At 39.1% G+C, this 16,683-nt stretch overlaps 1 protein-coding gene across 1 annotated transcript in view; it reads right to left on the bottom strand.

The window, feature by feature from the left end:
* Positions 1-3,253: 3,253 nt before the first annotated feature.
* LOC135222314 (serine/threonine-protein kinase Nek3-like) overlaps positions 3,254-16,683 on the bottom strand; it is a 124,612-nt gene continuing 111,182 nt past the window's right edge. Inside the window, exons 6-7 of the mRNA XM_064260400.1 lie at positions 4,693-4,839; positions 3,254-3,727 (exon numbers count right to left, since the gene is read on the bottom strand). Of these exons, the coding sequence (XP_064116470.1) occupies positions 3,305-3,727; positions 4,693-4,839 (570 nt within the window). The 3' untranslated portion in view covers positions 3,254-3,304. The remainder of the gene's footprint in view (positions 3,728-4,692; positions 4,840-16,683) is intronic.

Below are 16,683 nucleotides of genomic sequence, written 5' to 3'. Positions count from 1 at the left end.
ATAATAGTATCGTTTTACATTTTTAGTTTTAAAAATGTTCAATGTAAAATTTATAGCCTTCAATTACCATATATTACAATATTACATGAAATCTCCCGTAACAAATTGTTTTCAGTAAATCACTTTTTAAGCTTATCTCGATTTTGTATTCTCTTTTTGTGATTTTAATCTGAAACCATTACATAATACTTAGTCATTAACATTCAAAATGTTTTTGTCATATTCACCTCAGAAAATAAATTCATTTAAAAAAAAACTTAATTCGTGAACAGCTTTTCACATAGATTCTAATAATAGAATTGGAAGAAAGATGAAGCGCTTCTGAAGAGCAAACGAATTTTTGAATAGTAGACTTTCATTAGTTCCTGCAGACACAAATGATTATTCGTGTAGAAAATAGAATAGAATATATAATTTGGCCCTAGGGAAAAGTGCTGGAACCTATGAGGTCACTAAGTGCTGAAACGGAAATGGACAGTAAGAAGGTTCAACAGGAGGAAAACCTCTAAGCAGTTGCAGCTGTGGGACGAAAGGATGCTGCAAATAACCTTAAGTGAGGTGCACTGACGGCACTAACTCCCTACGGAGAATCACGCGCGTAGCTTATTCATTTGAAGAATGCACATCATTTGCACATCATTGCTTATCTTGGTATTATGTTATACTGTGTTAAAATAACCCAAAAAATATAGATCATTCTTCAAATTAAATGGAGCTCATACACAATGACTAACTCTCGAGTATGACACTCGCTTATAAGACTCGATTCATTCGGCATTAATGAAGACTTGCCCAGGGAAATATTTCCTTCGTTGAAGTTGACTGAATTGCGATTGGTTAATTTATGGAATTTGACTCTCTTTCTGAATACTGGGGCACTTTCGGCTAATCAGGCTCCAGATAGTAAAAGATGAATATACAAAGGAGATGATATGTAATGGTCTAAATGTACGAGTAGTTACACTTAGAGGGGTTGAACAGCTAGTGAATAAAGAAAGCGGGAAGATAGGTAAAATGAGTGGCTAAAAAGTGGGTGCAGCTATGGACGCGACCTTAGCGACTCGGCACACATCCTTCAGAAATGCCCACAGTGCATCGCATGAGGTGCACCGACGGCACAAACCCACTGCGGCTATAGCACCGGAATTATTTTTTTTTCGTTAGGCTTCAGTATATTATTCAGCCTTTGATTTTATCGTCACTGCTTGCGTTGACTGTTACATTCTAAACGTAAATGAAATTCATATAACATTTAAGGTTTTCAGATGGCCAATCGGTAAAGGTGGTTGTTGTTGTTGTTGTTGTATTAAGCCAACACTTCTTGTTGGCATGGGCCTTTCCCTTGTTCGGCCCGTAACGGTAAAGGCTTGAAGATTGTGGTATAATATTTCGAGAACAGAATCGTCCGATGAAACTTTTCATGACGTACAGAGGGTAACGAAATTCTCCACCTCCACCGATGTCTGATTTGATTTTGGTTTGATTTTTGGAAACTGGGTCCTGAAGCCAGGCACTGGGGCGATTCCAGCCACTCAGTGCTTAATTAAGACCACCACCCTTAAGTGGGATTTGTATGGTTGGACCATAAAGTGACAGGAAGGAAGTGGGAACGGAAGTCAAATAAAAGGGTAAAAATGTTTGTAGTTAAGTCATGAATCTGTCTGGAGAGAGAAAATGTTAATCGTGTACGTAATATATCAGTGAAAAATCTAATTATGTTAACCAAAAGCCTTTGACTTTGCCATTATAGATTAAGGCTCTCTGATGCCATCAAGGAGCTGATTTATATTGGATTACACAAGGCCCCTGCGGCAATTGAGGTAATTGGCTGGAAGTTCACGAAGGATCAGTTAAATTCAGTCGGGTTAATTCACTTTAAGAGTGCCGAGGCTGTTGCTTGTTTTATTTATTCTGTGTCCTTATAGAAGCAGCAGAGACTTTCTCTCTTTCTTTCTCTACATATTACTATTAGTTCAGACTCGAATCTGGAAATAGGCACGCATGCATGTTCAGAATTGTACGGACAGCATAGCATGTGTGTAAGAAACGCTACACCATGTATACTTTATTTTTATTTTTTATATACTTTCTGGCAAGTATGGGTCTCTTGTTCCGTTCTTGCTAAACCCACCATTTTGTGTTTTTCTTTAACGAAATTTGAGCAAGGAACGAGACTGTAAAATTCTTAAATGGTTGTTACATGGATGCCTTTTCGAAGCCTTTTCGAAGCCTTGTCGCAAACGAAAGCACCTAAAAGCACTAATGTCCTCCTAACGTTTTTCGTATAGACTTTAAGTCATTCATCGAAATGTAGGGTCACCATCTCAAACGTCATGTCTATTTGTATTTGCTGGTTTCTGGGTCAAATGGTTAAGCACGATAGCCTACGTGTCAAGGCTCAGCAATAGTTAAAAACGAAAAAATTTCCCAGTCATAACAAAATATTCAACGATATTTCATGACTGCCACTCACTCTAAAGGGTAATATTTTTAAACTTTTTTTTTTCAAATATTCCTGTCCACTGACGACAGATATTGAACAGCCATTTTCATTTTCCGTGCATAAAAGGTGTCCATCACTGGTTACGAGAATAACGAAAACTGAGCGACTGAATTCCTGCTACTTGGCGCATGCGCAGGAAAGAGAGAGTCACTGGGGCGAAAATGAACCCGAGGGAAGTAGCAATTTAAGAGTTTTCGTTGTCTTCGCCCAGTCTTTAACATTTACTGTAGGTTGAGTAGTTATTTGTTCTCGAAGAGTATATAGAATACGATTAGATAAACAAATTAACTTAAAATGCAAATGACTTCAAAGAATACTTGGCAATAATTATGAAACCCCCTGTGGCGCGGGTAGGATTTACAAGATATCAGTTTGGTGTATTGCTGTTATCAAATAAAAACCCAAGTGTAATTATTAATTTGATTTTAAAAGGATTCTAGCCATGAAGTAAATGGTGAATAATTGTCAGATTTCATTTATTCATGATGCCTTAAAAGTATTAATAAAATTAATTTAATGGAACATTTACTCCAGTTCCCCTCATAGACAATAGTTGCACCTGGAACTGGCAGTTTTTGTTTTACATAATCAAGCCTACATCAATCAACTTGAATACATGCTCTATTATTAATACGGGTGTGATATGGTTTCGGTTCAAAACTTAAAAGTATCGCATAAATTATGTTCTAATAATATTTCACTAAAAACACACCTTTCAATTAAATTAAAACGTCACTCAGTTTAAAAATAAACAATTCCACATTTTCAGACACCTCGCATCGGCCTGAGCCGTCAGTTTTCCTACCATTTAATATCAATAGTCTGACCAGGCGGTAACGGAGACCCCATGATCACCACCAGCCGCTTTCCGACTTCCTGAGGCGACAGTGGGTGACCAGGTCCTCTTTGACGGATTTGATCTTCATTGAGAACATTGCCGAAGCGCCCTTTGTCACAGTGAGACTCCAGAACCTGTCTCTTTGCTCCAAGAAGACCTTTTCTTAGGTCCTTGGGAACATTTCCAACGCGCCCTTTGTCACAGTGAGACTCCAGAACCTGTCTCTTTGCTTCAGGGGGAACCATTCTCGGGTCGCAGGATCCCGCTGAAGGATCCTCCAGGATTTTCTTGACTCTTGCGGCAGTAGGACGCTCGTTTGGGTAGGCTTGGAGGAGGGCGTTGATGAGGTCATTTGTCTTGCCCGAGTATGAGCTGGGCAGCGGTCTCTGTAATTACACAGGAATTTATAAACTGCAAGTTTTTTCGGTTTCATGTGGAACACGGAATTGTGGACAAAGTCCAAGTTCTGGGATCTATGAGGTCATTCAGCAATGAGAGGGGAAACAGTGGGAAGATTTGAAAAGTGTAACAGGAGGAAGAAAACCTCGCATTTGCACTATGAAACAATATCAAAAGAGGGTGGGCGGAAAGTAAGTAAAAGAATATGAATGGAAGTACAGTCAAGAGGAATGAAAGCGGTTGCAAGCAAGGGGCCGAAGGGACGCTGCAAAGAACATTAATACCTACAGCGCACTGCTGAGTCTACTGACGGCACTAACCCCCTATGGACCACCTGCTTTTGTGTTGCGTTTGTGCTTACTGTTATCGTGAATATAACATCTGTGCCTTCGTTGAAACCTTTCCAGTTCATTTCTTTAACAGGGATTCATTGCATATTAGACAACAAAAGAAACTGTAGTTTAAAACAAATTCCTTCCCTAACCTTGATTACATATTCCAGCCTGAAGGTGCAGATACGTCTCAAAGACGTATTCTCGTTGCTTAGGTTAGAATAATTAAAGATGAAAATCAAACCGGTTACTGTGTGAGATCAGTTTTCGCTTTAAAGTTAGTAGTATCCTTACTTCATCCTAATGATCCACCAATAGTTTTTTAGAAGCTTGAATCTCAAGTCAATGGCCCCTTTGGGCTTGTTCCATATGAATAGGGTTCATCTTCGAAATAATAATAATAATAATAATAATAATAATAATAATAACACCACAGCTGTAGTGCAATACCAACCTTAGATTTCCCTCCGATCAGTGCAATTTTCTCATCAAGGACAGTCTATCCTCGCCCATCTTTGAGGAAAGGAAACAAGCAACAGTGTACATCTCCTTCAAGAGGGGCGTGGCTGAGTTTCAATGATTAGTGATCAAGGACTTTGTCAAAGGCTCTGAGTACTTACTAAAGTTCCACGCTTCTGTATGAATCTCAGCATCTCTGAGGCATTCCTAAAGGCTGGTTCTAACTTGCACAGTTCATAGAGAGTGCACCCCAGCGACCACATATCCCCTCTGGCATCACACACAGACCTTAGGTGAAGTTCTGGACTCTGAGGAAGAAATCATCAAAGGAAATGCTACAACAGAATAGTTATGGATTTTAGGCCAAAGGCCGTGCACTATGACCTACGATGTTCATTCAGCGCAGAAAGAACAAAATTCACAGTAAGGTGGTTTGAAAGGTATAACAAGAGGAAACCTCGCAGTTGCACAACGAAACAATTGCAGAGGGTGGTAAGTCAGATGAGAGAAATGAGAACAGAAATGAACGGAGATGCAGTGAAAGGAATGAAAAAGAGCTGCAGTAGGGGACCAAAGTACACCAAGTGAGGTGCACTGACGGAACTAACACGCCTCCCGCCCCACCACCGCCCGGGAGGTAATCCTAGAACTGTTTATGCTGTGGTACAACTATTTCCTTTTTGCCAAACATTAATGTAAATAATTTTTGCCAACAATTCAGTGGCTGCATATATTAAATAGTAAGCTGATATAAAAAAAAAAAAAAAAAAAAGTTTACTCTCGTCTTGCTTTCCGAGAGTACGTACATGCTAGTATATTAATATTGAAAATATGTACGATATTCAAGCAAAATATATATTAAACAAACCTTTCATCACATATTACTTTCAAAATTCCTGTCATTTGCGCTCCTGAAAATCTATTTCCGCAATTAAGTATCTTTGGAGTATTGTGTTTGATTTCTAAACTTGTCTCATCTGCAAACTAAGATACTCATCATTGACGCAAATAGCTTATTTATTCATTCAAAACTCTTGGGTGACTAGAAGTCTATCGTCAAATGTCTAGTTCTGTGCAATAACTGATCAACGTCTTCTCTGCTTTTCCTAGCCAGGACGTTTGAACACCATCTATGTACTATGGATAAGTATAGGCTATCCTCAGGCAAGATCTCTAGGGCTGCCCAAGACTAGACAGGGGTGGAGAGGCTATGATAGGAAAGGTTAAGTACGAGTTTTATGGTTCCTACCTCATGCCAAGGACAGCAGAAGAAAACTAGATAATGCAACAGAGATTATTCCTTTACCAGAAAAGTCTCACAGTTCCTCCAGTTAATTATCCATCAGCTAACTGAACGCCCCAACCGTCCACCCACCCGCCCGCCGGGTAATAACTGCCGGTGTTACTTTGGCATGTTATCTATGCGTCACTTCCACAGAGTTGCATAGTTACTAAACACCGTATGGTAAATGTCAAGCGGAACCTCACACGAAGATATCGTTTATTAATATAATTTGTTGACCACCCAATATAGGGGATGGGTGCATAAACACTTTGATCCGAGGGACCAACACCAGGGTCCCAAGGAGCTTCCGCTATGTTTAGTACTAGAACCTCTTTGTAAGTGACGCGTAAATAAGCCAAAGTAGCACCAAACTGCGTCATGCAAATCAGAAATTGACTTACTGCATAAATGACGGTTCCCACAACAGAAGCCTGGATATCTTTCTTGGACCGAATGATCTTGGCGAGTCCGAAATCCCCAAGTTTGATGGTTCCCTCTTCTTGTTTCAGGATATTCAGGGGTTTGATGTCCCTGTGGATGACTTCCTTCGAGTGCGAGATACTGATGGGGAAAAGGCTGGTGCTTACTTACACATTGCTAAATTTGTGTTCGAGTTATTGACGACGAGGGGAGACAGCGATATCAAAGCTGTAATAGAGCATGCATATTATATATACACAAGTGTGTGTGTGTGTGTGTGTGTTTATGTGTGAACGGAGAAAGCAGGCGAGTCAGCCAAGTAATAAAATGCACAGAGAGTAGGAGCAGGAACAAAGATGGCGAAGTATTAAAATTTATTCCGACGTGCTTCGCATTCAGCTGAATGCATCCTCAGCGTCTGTATAACAAATAATGACCAATATAAATCACTAACGATTGACAAAACTCGAGAAATTAAAAACACATAAGCTAATTAAAAGTTCAGATTAGAAGGGAAAAAATTAAGCATTTGTAAAATACTAAGTTAAACATATTTGAGGAGCACTGGGGGTCGATCTACCATCTACAAACACTAAAAGAATAAAAAAAAAGAATAGGCTAAGAAAGATACAAGGGAGTGGAGGTGGACTGGTTGTTCAACTGCAGAACAAGCTGTTTGATGAAAAGACTCGAAGGTCAATAATCCATTTGGGCTGGAGTTATGACCCTCAATAATAAAATCGAAATATTTAATGGGAACGTAACATTTTTTACTGTGTTCACGTATACTGTACTGTTCGGGATTTGATAGCAAAACCTCATCATCCTCTGAGAACCCACGTAAGTTTCCCAGATTACATCTGGGACAAGAAATATTTGTACACTATAACCAGAGAACATGAGGGGTCATAAACCGATCTTTCAAATCTAAACATGTCTAAGTGCCCTTCGCTTTGCGATAGACTTTTTTTGTGTTCTCCTTACGACTGTCATTCGTAAGTATTTCTGGTTCCTCCCATCTCCTTGGGATATCTTAGTAGAGTGGTTCTTCTCAACTAAAGGAGATGATTCAAACAGATAAGTTGAACAGATTATAACAACTTTATTCTGTAACTCCATACTAGGAGATGCATTAATAATAAATGCTGATAATGTACAGAGCTAAATCAGGCTACTGCAGACAGCGCATAGCGTAATCTAGATCTGCTTTGGTCACGTAGGACCCTCCTAATGCCATGACCTCAGGTCATGGGTTTTTATTTACAGATCCTGTAAACTGAATAAATGTATTTATTACATTAGGCTCGGACTGCTACCTATTCAAGCCTTGAATAAAAAAATAATTACTTTAAAACATTGTTTCATAGGAGCATGCTCGTAACATACGTCTAGGTATAACATAATAAGTGATTAAATGCATAAAAAAGGTTCTGTTACATACCCTTGTTGACATATTCATAAACAAAGATAAATGCATGGAAAAATATGATCCATGTTTGGTAATAATAATGATTAGGTACCCAAAATAATAAAAAGGTAAAAATCAAAAGATTAACATGTATACATGATTAATATGATATAGGTAACCTGATTAATAATAATGGTTACTACAGATTATAGCATGATCATGGATAATTGTTAAAGAGTACTTGTCACTTTGTAATAAATAAATATAATTGTACAATGGTATAATAGTATAACTGTAATTGTGCACAAATGCAATATATAGGGCTGATATATTTATTAGGTGCCCGAAAAATACCTTTAGGAGTATATTAATGTATAATATGGGCTATAATATTTTATTAGGTGCCCGGGAGATACTTTAATTGTTTCAAATGCAAAGGCGTGAGTCTTTCTTGTCCTACATTTTTGCCAGCATACGGCCGCTTTTCACACACAACACAATTCCAGACAATTCCCTAGGCACAAACTGAAGTGGCCAGGTTCAGGCGGCCCTAAACTCAAACGACTTGAGTTTAACGGGTACGTCATCTAGACGGGCCAATACTTGTTTCCTTGAAGATCCTTCTGTTTACGCCTCAGCCTACGCCAAGCAAGATGTTGACGGCGATAACCAATATGGCCATCACGCTGAACACGGCCAGCAAAATGTAGTAGCGAAGATTTTCTCCACCTGCATAAGTCGGTGACGCGTGGTTCATCTCAGCCAGTTGCGTCAAACACTGAGCCACCCGCGCGTTGTATGGGAGAGGTAGTGATGGGATGATTGTAGTATGCCCAAGTGTAGTTCGCAAAATACGCCTTCTCACGTATTATCTGTTGACCCCTCTGACGGTGTAGTTTGTAGATGTCCCCGTACAACCATCAGCTGCTACAAAGATAGGGGCATGGGCGGTGGTCCCATCCGACACACACGTCGAATCCGGCTTTATCGTAACGGGATCAGGAACCATTATTCATCCTGTAATTGAATTTATTACCGTAAAAGGGATAAAGTTTCCCAGACAACCTTCGCTTGTATGAGAGAGAGAGCCGTTTAGCACTATGCCTAACTCACATGAATCCGTTGATATAGGATAGAATTCAAAAGAGTCAGCTGTACAAATTTTATTATTCATGGCTTCTGAACAGTGAGTGAGTTTATCTAAGTCTTTAATGACTGTAAATGATTTCTTATCAGAAGAAATCAGTACATGCCCCGTCAAATAGGATTATTACTGGACGTTGAGTTATTCGTCATGAAAGTAGGAAACGGTGCTATTTTGTATGATTGCCAAGCACCGGAAGAATCAAAAGGAATTGTTGATCATAATTCTATAAGTTTTTCAACGCTGACTGATATTAGGCTATATAGCAACTCTACTTTATGGGCGTCTAATAAAGGACTATAACCTAGTTTCTCCCGTCCGTTTTCCAAAGTTAACGTCAGATCTTTAATAGGCATGAGGTGAGGAGATAACACACCCTTTGTTGCTAACGTAATCGCTTCTACGTAATCTTTTGACTTTTCAATATTTTTCACACCGGATATGATCTATTTTCGAACTATAGTAAGCTAATGTAGCCAGCAAATGTTGAACTTCCATGACCTGATCGATATTATTTGAATGTTCATTTACGATACTCATTATTTGATAATTGAAGATAACTGGCTGCGAAGTTCGGACAAAGCCAATTCGGTTTTGTGTTGCAAAAACTCAATTCTTTATTTTGATTATTTATCTTAAGGCGATTTGAAATTCCTAAGCCTAGATTTGCAACTGATCCTACGATGTTTAGTCCAGCCAGAATAAGCGGGTTGCGGCGTTCGAGAGTATTGTGCCACACAGACCACATCAGCAGGTCACGAGCAAGTTCTTCTGCCTCGGCGGTTTTATTTTGTATGTCATAAGACAACATTTCCGCGACGCTTAGTGTTTGAGCTAGCGAAATCTCTGAGTTAGCATGAAAATTACGTTAGTGCATTTCCTTAAGCGAAATAGCAAAACCTCATCAGGTCATTCTTTAAGTTAAGGACGTCATCTTCAGGCAAAATATTGCATGCATATCTACCTCTATGACAATATTACTTGACACGATGAATACATCATCTATTCTCTCGATAATCGAGCCATGATTAAATTCTATTTCTTTCGTCCTAGCGCTCTTTCCATACAACAAAGATGTCTGAATACACAATATCACTCCTAACAATAACAGATTCATTTTTGAAACCTGCAATGAGTAAAACATATGTAATAACTCGCGTAAAAGAATAGGTTTACATACAAATATGATTAATAGATATATATATATATATATATATATATATAATATATATATATATATATATATATATATATATATATATATATATATATATATATATATATATATATATATATATAAATTATTATACAAGTTTCATAAATACAACCATTTTTTCCCTCACTCCATCTACTTTCTTTAGATTCTGATATGTGCCAATGGGAACTATTCTCATCAGCAGTGGGTTTGGACATTTGAACCCTAAATCTATTGGCCGTTAATTTTCTAAAATGTTAAACGGGCCTTCAAACTTAGGTGTCAGTTTATAATTTAAACCTTTACGTACGTATACTTGTATGTACTGATCGCCCATGGCATAGTTCTAGTTGGCTTAGCTATTTTATCATGATTTTTTTCATTATTATTTGTGCTTCTTCTAGATTCTTACGAAGTATATTATATCGACTTATGCTTGCATCCATAACATCCTTTAGAGGATTTGATAAATTAGTTGTAGGCGTTAAGATGTGGAAAGGCGTTCTAGCCGGGATAGCGTACAGTTGGCCTCGTGCGGTGTCTATTTTAATAGACACATGATACGAGTGATTATGTGTGCTTAGTACCGCAGGTATGGCAATGTCCCCAGTTGGGGTCTGCCCCCCCTAAGGTGTACCCTTAAAATGTTTAAAACCTTACGATTTGCCCTTTCCACTAGCCCATTAGACTCTGGGTGATAGATCATGGTATTGATTTTCTTTATACAAAGGAATTCGCACAAGGAGTTAAGGAAATGATTATTGAACTCCCCGCCCGAGTCTGATATAATGATGTGTGGAATTCCATGTTTACAAATGTAGCACTCGTAAAACTTCCGAGCGCACTCGACCGCAGGTTTTTGTTTTAAGCGCTATAAGTTCTGTATATCGAGTCAAAGCATCATATAATACTAGGAGGTGCTTATTTCCTCTGTCGACTCGTAAAATCCTGTTAATAAAATCTAAATGTTACTCTTTCAAAGGGTTGATTTGTTTGGCATGGGGTAAGCCCCTAGGCTGACAGGTGTCTTCGTGTGCCCTTTGTATTCTTGACAATTTGTGCGACAATTTGCTATGTGCTTTTTTATATCTGTAAGCATCGTATGCCAATAAAATAAGGATTTGGCTTTTCTGTGACATCAAGGAATAAACCCGGGTGTCTATGCAGTGGATTTTCATGCAACCATTTTAAGACAGTGGGTATGAGTGAGATAGGTACCACCACCTGGTTGTTATTCAACTGCGGTGTGTTGCGGGTTTTCCTCGTCAACGGATCTACACAGGATATTATCCTTATGATATAATTCTGCTGCTTATACTTTATGTATTCCTTTTCCTTCAGATTTCCGTTTAACGCAATGATGATTTTTTCTATTTGCGGATCTTTTCTTTGTTCTGTCTGTAATAGTTCAGCACTCCAGCCAGATCTTCCTGTTCAGATATAGTTTTAACAATGGGCGTGGAGGTTGAGATATCTATTAATCAGCTAATGGCTCGGTACAAGATGAAGAGGGGTTGCGTGATAATGCGTCAGCAATGATATTTGCTTTCCCAGGTAAATACCCGATCCTCGCGCCAAAGTCCTGAATGCATCATGCCACCGAGTTCGCTTGGGGCTGTGGACTAAAGCCTTTAAAGAAGTCGGTTAGGGGCTTATGATCAGTGAGAACCTTGACGGGATAACCGTATATTATGAATTTAAAATGCACGAGTGAATTAATTAACAATAGCGAGCCCTTCCTTGTCTATTACTGCATATTTACTTCGGAAGGTCTCAGTTTACGTGAATAAAAAAGCTATAGGGAAAAAAACTGTTTATCATATTGTTGAAGCAATACCCCACCTACTCCTAGGTCTGAGGCGTCTGTTGCTATGAAAAATTCCTTACCGAAGTCAGGAAAATTTCAAGATAGGAGAACTACACAGTTCATCTTTCAATTTATCGAACGCCTGTTGATGAATTTCAGAACATATGAAATCTACGCCCTTTTTTATAAGATCGGTTAGGGGAGCGGCTATGATTGAGTAGTTGCGTATAAAGCGGCGATAGTAGCCGCTACAGCCTAAAAATTGCTGTATTCCCTTGACGTTAGTAGGTATCGGAAAGTTACGGATAGCCGACACCTTATCTTGGACGACTTTAAGACCTTCACTAGAAACCGTGAAACCTAAATAGACTAGTTTCTGTTTTTAAAAAAATTCACACTTACTTATCTTTACCCTTAAATTATGCTGCCTTAGTATTTGTAGCACTAACTCTAATTTACGTAAATGTTCTTCTAATGTGTTGGAAAAGATTACTAGGTCGTCCATGTAGGCATGTAGGATATCTCCTACAAGTCTCCAAACACAATGTTTATCATACGAGTAAAAGTTATGGGAGCGCAACGCAAACCAAAAGGCATACGCAAAAATTCATAATGTCCCCTGGCTGTGCTGAAGGGCAGTGTATGGGATACTCTCTTGTTCCAATGGAATCTGATGAAATCCCTTTAGTAGGTCTAATAAGGCTTGTGAAATATTTGTTCTGACCTAGTAGAGATAGGATATCATCGGTACATGGTACTGGGAATCTGTCAGGGATTGTTTCTTCATTTAAACGACGAAAATCGACGCATATCCGCCAAGTTCGATGTTTTTTCAGGTACTACTATTAACAGAAAATATAAGGGGCTGTTTGATTTCCTAATGACACCTTCTTTTAGCATTTTACCTACTTCCTCTGTTATCTCATTCTGAAATTTCATAGGAAGTCGGTACGAAGGTACATAGATTACTTCTGTTTGTCCTTGAGCCTTATTTGATGCTCGATGACATCCGTTTTTCCTAAGGTTCCATCCGTAGTGGAAAAACATCATGATATTTAGTTAAAAGTTTCAAAAATTTCTGCTGAATTTCTTCTTCTTGAATGTCCTTACTGATTTTTGTTCTTTATAGATTGCAAAAGGGATTCATCCGCAAACTGATTGAGCGTGATTTATCTCAGCTACGGTAAGAATGCGATGTTTATAAACTTCGGCATCCAGGATATGTTGATTTTTGTGGATTACTAAAGTGGTATTCAAATGATTACAGACTTCGATGTTACATTGTTGTTGTGAGCCGACTGTATAAATGGCTTGTGTGACGGATAATCCGTGTGTTTTTCAGAGTTTCGGAAAGGATTAACGTTTCAGATCCTGGCAAGGTTCTCTTTACACACTAATATGTTCGAAGTTACGTTAGGCTCGACGAGTTTGCGTGCAAGCTGATATTACGGGTGAGCGAGAGTTCTGTTGGGTTGCCTGTATTATTTCTTGGTTCATGAGACAGGTGATTGGTTCTGTAATGTAAGTGACAACTCTGTCTGTCTCTTTATTATCTAAAACTGATTTTAGGGTATTAGAAGACTTATAGAATTTCCCTTTGATATACACGCCGTGTTTTGCAGGTGCTAAGATAATATTTTGAGTGCCCATAGACGGGTATCCGATAATTACTGCGGGAGACATATTAATGTTTGTACAACGATAAAGGTATCAGCAAACGTGCGCTTACCGACCTTGTACTGTACATAAGTTACTCCTACACATTTAATTCATTATTCCCTATGCCTGAGAGCCTTATTCCGGACTTCTCTATAGGGAAATTTGAAAAGAGTAAATGATGAGTCCTTAAATCCATGATATTACGTGGCTACCAGAATCAAAGAACAAAGTGAATGACTTATGGTCCAAATTTACTGCATGTAGGTTTGGTCGCAACTCGTTTTGACTAATAATTGCATGAATTTGTTGCAAATCTACGGGAACCTGCACAGATTTTTTTGGTTTCGGCCGTGTGTTTCATAGGAAAATCAATGGCCTCACAATGATCTGATAAATGATTAAACTGATTATTTGATACAAAGATGTTGATATTGATGACCCAACATCGCCCTCTCCCCCCTTGGAGTGAACTACGTGGTATTTGTTTTGTTTATCACACCTTGAAAATTCGCTTGCCCTTGCGAGATTCTGGCTAGACGGCCCAGGAACAGAGGTACCTGAAGCACGATTTGTTTGTTTCTGCTGTTGAGCAGAATTTCCGTTTGGTTGTTTCTTCTTATAGTACTGAGGACCCTTCTTTTTATTTGCACTGGCAACTGGTTGCGTGTTTGTAGCATTCTGCTGTTGATTCCTCGAGTAGCAACGGTTATATGAATGAGTTGAACTATTGTGTATTGAACAAAAACGCGTCCGACAGTCTGAAATCATGTGACCTGGTCGTTTACAGTTATAACAAACCATCCCTGCAACTTGATTATTATTATGTACCACATTTACTTGTTGTGGCTTGTTCTCATTTTTTGCAAAAACTTGAATGAGCGAAGGATCTAGGTCGGTACATTAGACATGTGTTTTTTTTATTTGTTTATACACATCTAATTCCGTACTGTTGGGCTGCAATTTTTTGTCAAAACACCGCACTAACGCTTCAGGCAACATTGCGGTGATACTCGTAAGGTAAGATCAAACGGATAAAATATTTCACGTTGATTTTGGCACTCGTAACCCACCCGGAGTTACTTAAACTAACCTGATATTCATTTAGCCGGTCGGCAATTAGCGCCGCCCGCTCGACAACATTAAGCTGAGTCATGGAGGCTTGGTTAAGGATATTTCTCAATGCCAATACTACATCTAAAGCCTCTTCACCCCCATACACGACACGTAATCTGATTTTGAAACTCGTCCCATGTAAGCGCCTCTTGGAAAAGAAACCCCCCTAAGATAAGCCCTTGCGTCTCCTTTAGCAAAGTCTATGAAGCTTTTGGCCTCTGTAATTGTACTGCTGGGTCTGTGATGCTTTTTGCATTTAAATGAGCGTCTACAGATGAGATCCATGCCTCAACATTTTGAGGCAGGAACCCATTGACCCGACCTTGAAAAGGGACAATTGCTGACCTCGCGCTAACGAGAGTCACCACATTGGGGTTGCCAGTCGGAGGAGTCGCCACCATTTCCACTTTCACTTTTTTCTTATCACTTCTATTCCTTGTTGGATCCTATCAAAATATCTATAAGAGTACACTCGACCACTACGTAAACGCATATGCAATGTACTGTATAAATGTGTTATAATAATAGGAAAATCCCCAAAAGATACAAAAATACAGATAATTTGATAAAATATTATACGGAGAATTCCTGCAAGAAACGATTAGCAACAACGAGAAGAGAAAAAAAAATAATCTGCGGGCGAGAACTCGTAGTTGAAGATTGATTCTGTAATGAAGGAAGATTAAGATGGCGAAAAACTAAAAACTCCCCCCAGAATACTGGACGATCGACTCCTGATGAACAACATTCACTGAGGAAAGAACCTGATTATATGGTGAAGGATTGTTGACATGGATGACGTCTCCAGTTCCTGTCTAAGTCTCGCGTCGGAAGTCGTGATGACGTCACGGTCTTCTCTCGGGTGCACGATGCGTGAAGAAGTCCAAGATTGATGACGTCACAGCCTCCGTCCCTTGCACTACTGCCTCTTGCTCTACTCTCTGCGTCCTTGCTAGTGATCGCTTGATGTTTCCTGTGTTTGTTTTCTTCTTTCTGTTGATGTTCGATGCTGCTCTCGTCCGGTGTAGATTCTCGAAGATAAGTGACAACAGTCGCTCAAACGTCGGTGTTGATGCTTGTATTCTTCTCGATGAAGGACATATCTGCGTCTTCATAAATGTTGCGTTGATTGAAGATCCCGTTTCCTCTGTTAGTTTTGATGTTGAAGGTGGAAGTGGTTCTTGTAGACCTTCGGTCGGCTGATATGGGTCTTGTTAATATTATTCTTCGTCATACGCTGCCACCACATCTAAGTCCCTTCGCTTTGCGATAGACTTTTTTTGTGTTCTCCTTACGACTGTCATTCGTAAGTATTTCTGGTTCCTCCCATCTCCTTGGGATATCTTAGTAGAGTGGTTCTTCTTAACTAAAGGAGATGATTCAAACAGATAAGTTGAACAGATATAACAACTTTATTCTGTAACTCCATACTAGGAGATGCAGCTCGGTCGGAAGACCGATATGTTTGATGGTTGGCACGGAACTGCCATTCTAAAGCATCACGTCGATAGCGGAACATTAGCTATCTCAGCGATTCATATAAAAACATACGTAGTCCGCCGGCTCGGAAGTTACAAGTTTCCGGTGTAGGTTAACAGGTCAACCGCTTCCATGGAAGTGTTGTGCAAAGTTATCATTAATAATAAATGCTGATAATGTACAGAGCTAAATCAGGCTACTGCAGACAGCGCATAGCGTAATCTAGATCTGCTTTGGTCACGTAGGACCCTCCTAATGCCATGACCTCAGGTCATGGGTTTTTATTTACAGATCCTGTAAACTGAATAAATGTATTTATTACACATGGAGCCAATTGTGAGTGGATTAACAGCAATAACTTTATTTTAATGAACCAAAGTATTTTTATATGATATTTGTCAATTCTGCCCTAAAGGACTCACCGTGCAAATATGGAAATCGGGCATAAAAAGGAAGCTTTGGAACATTTATTTCATTGCCGTTAGCGCAATAATCTTTAAGAACCGTGTAAATAATTCTGTTGACGAGCTTTTTGGGAAAGCAGTGATCGGTAAAATATGTTAAAAGAAAGGCAATTTCTTTATGAAAGACACGCCACTTATACGTAGGGGAAACGGCTCTATATACAAGAGTCAAGATTTA

Source organism: Macrobrachium nipponense, chromosome 3, assembly GCF_015104395.2.
Source record: "Macrobrachium nipponense isolate FS-2020 chromosome 3, ASM1510439v2, whole genome shotgun sequence".
Lineage (NCBI taxonomy): Eukaryota > Metazoa > Arthropoda > Malacostraca > Decapoda > Palaemonidae > Macrobrachium > Macrobrachium nipponense.
The sequence above is the reverse complement of the archived record's forward strand: the minus strand, read 5'-3'. Positions and strand labels throughout refer to the sequence as shown.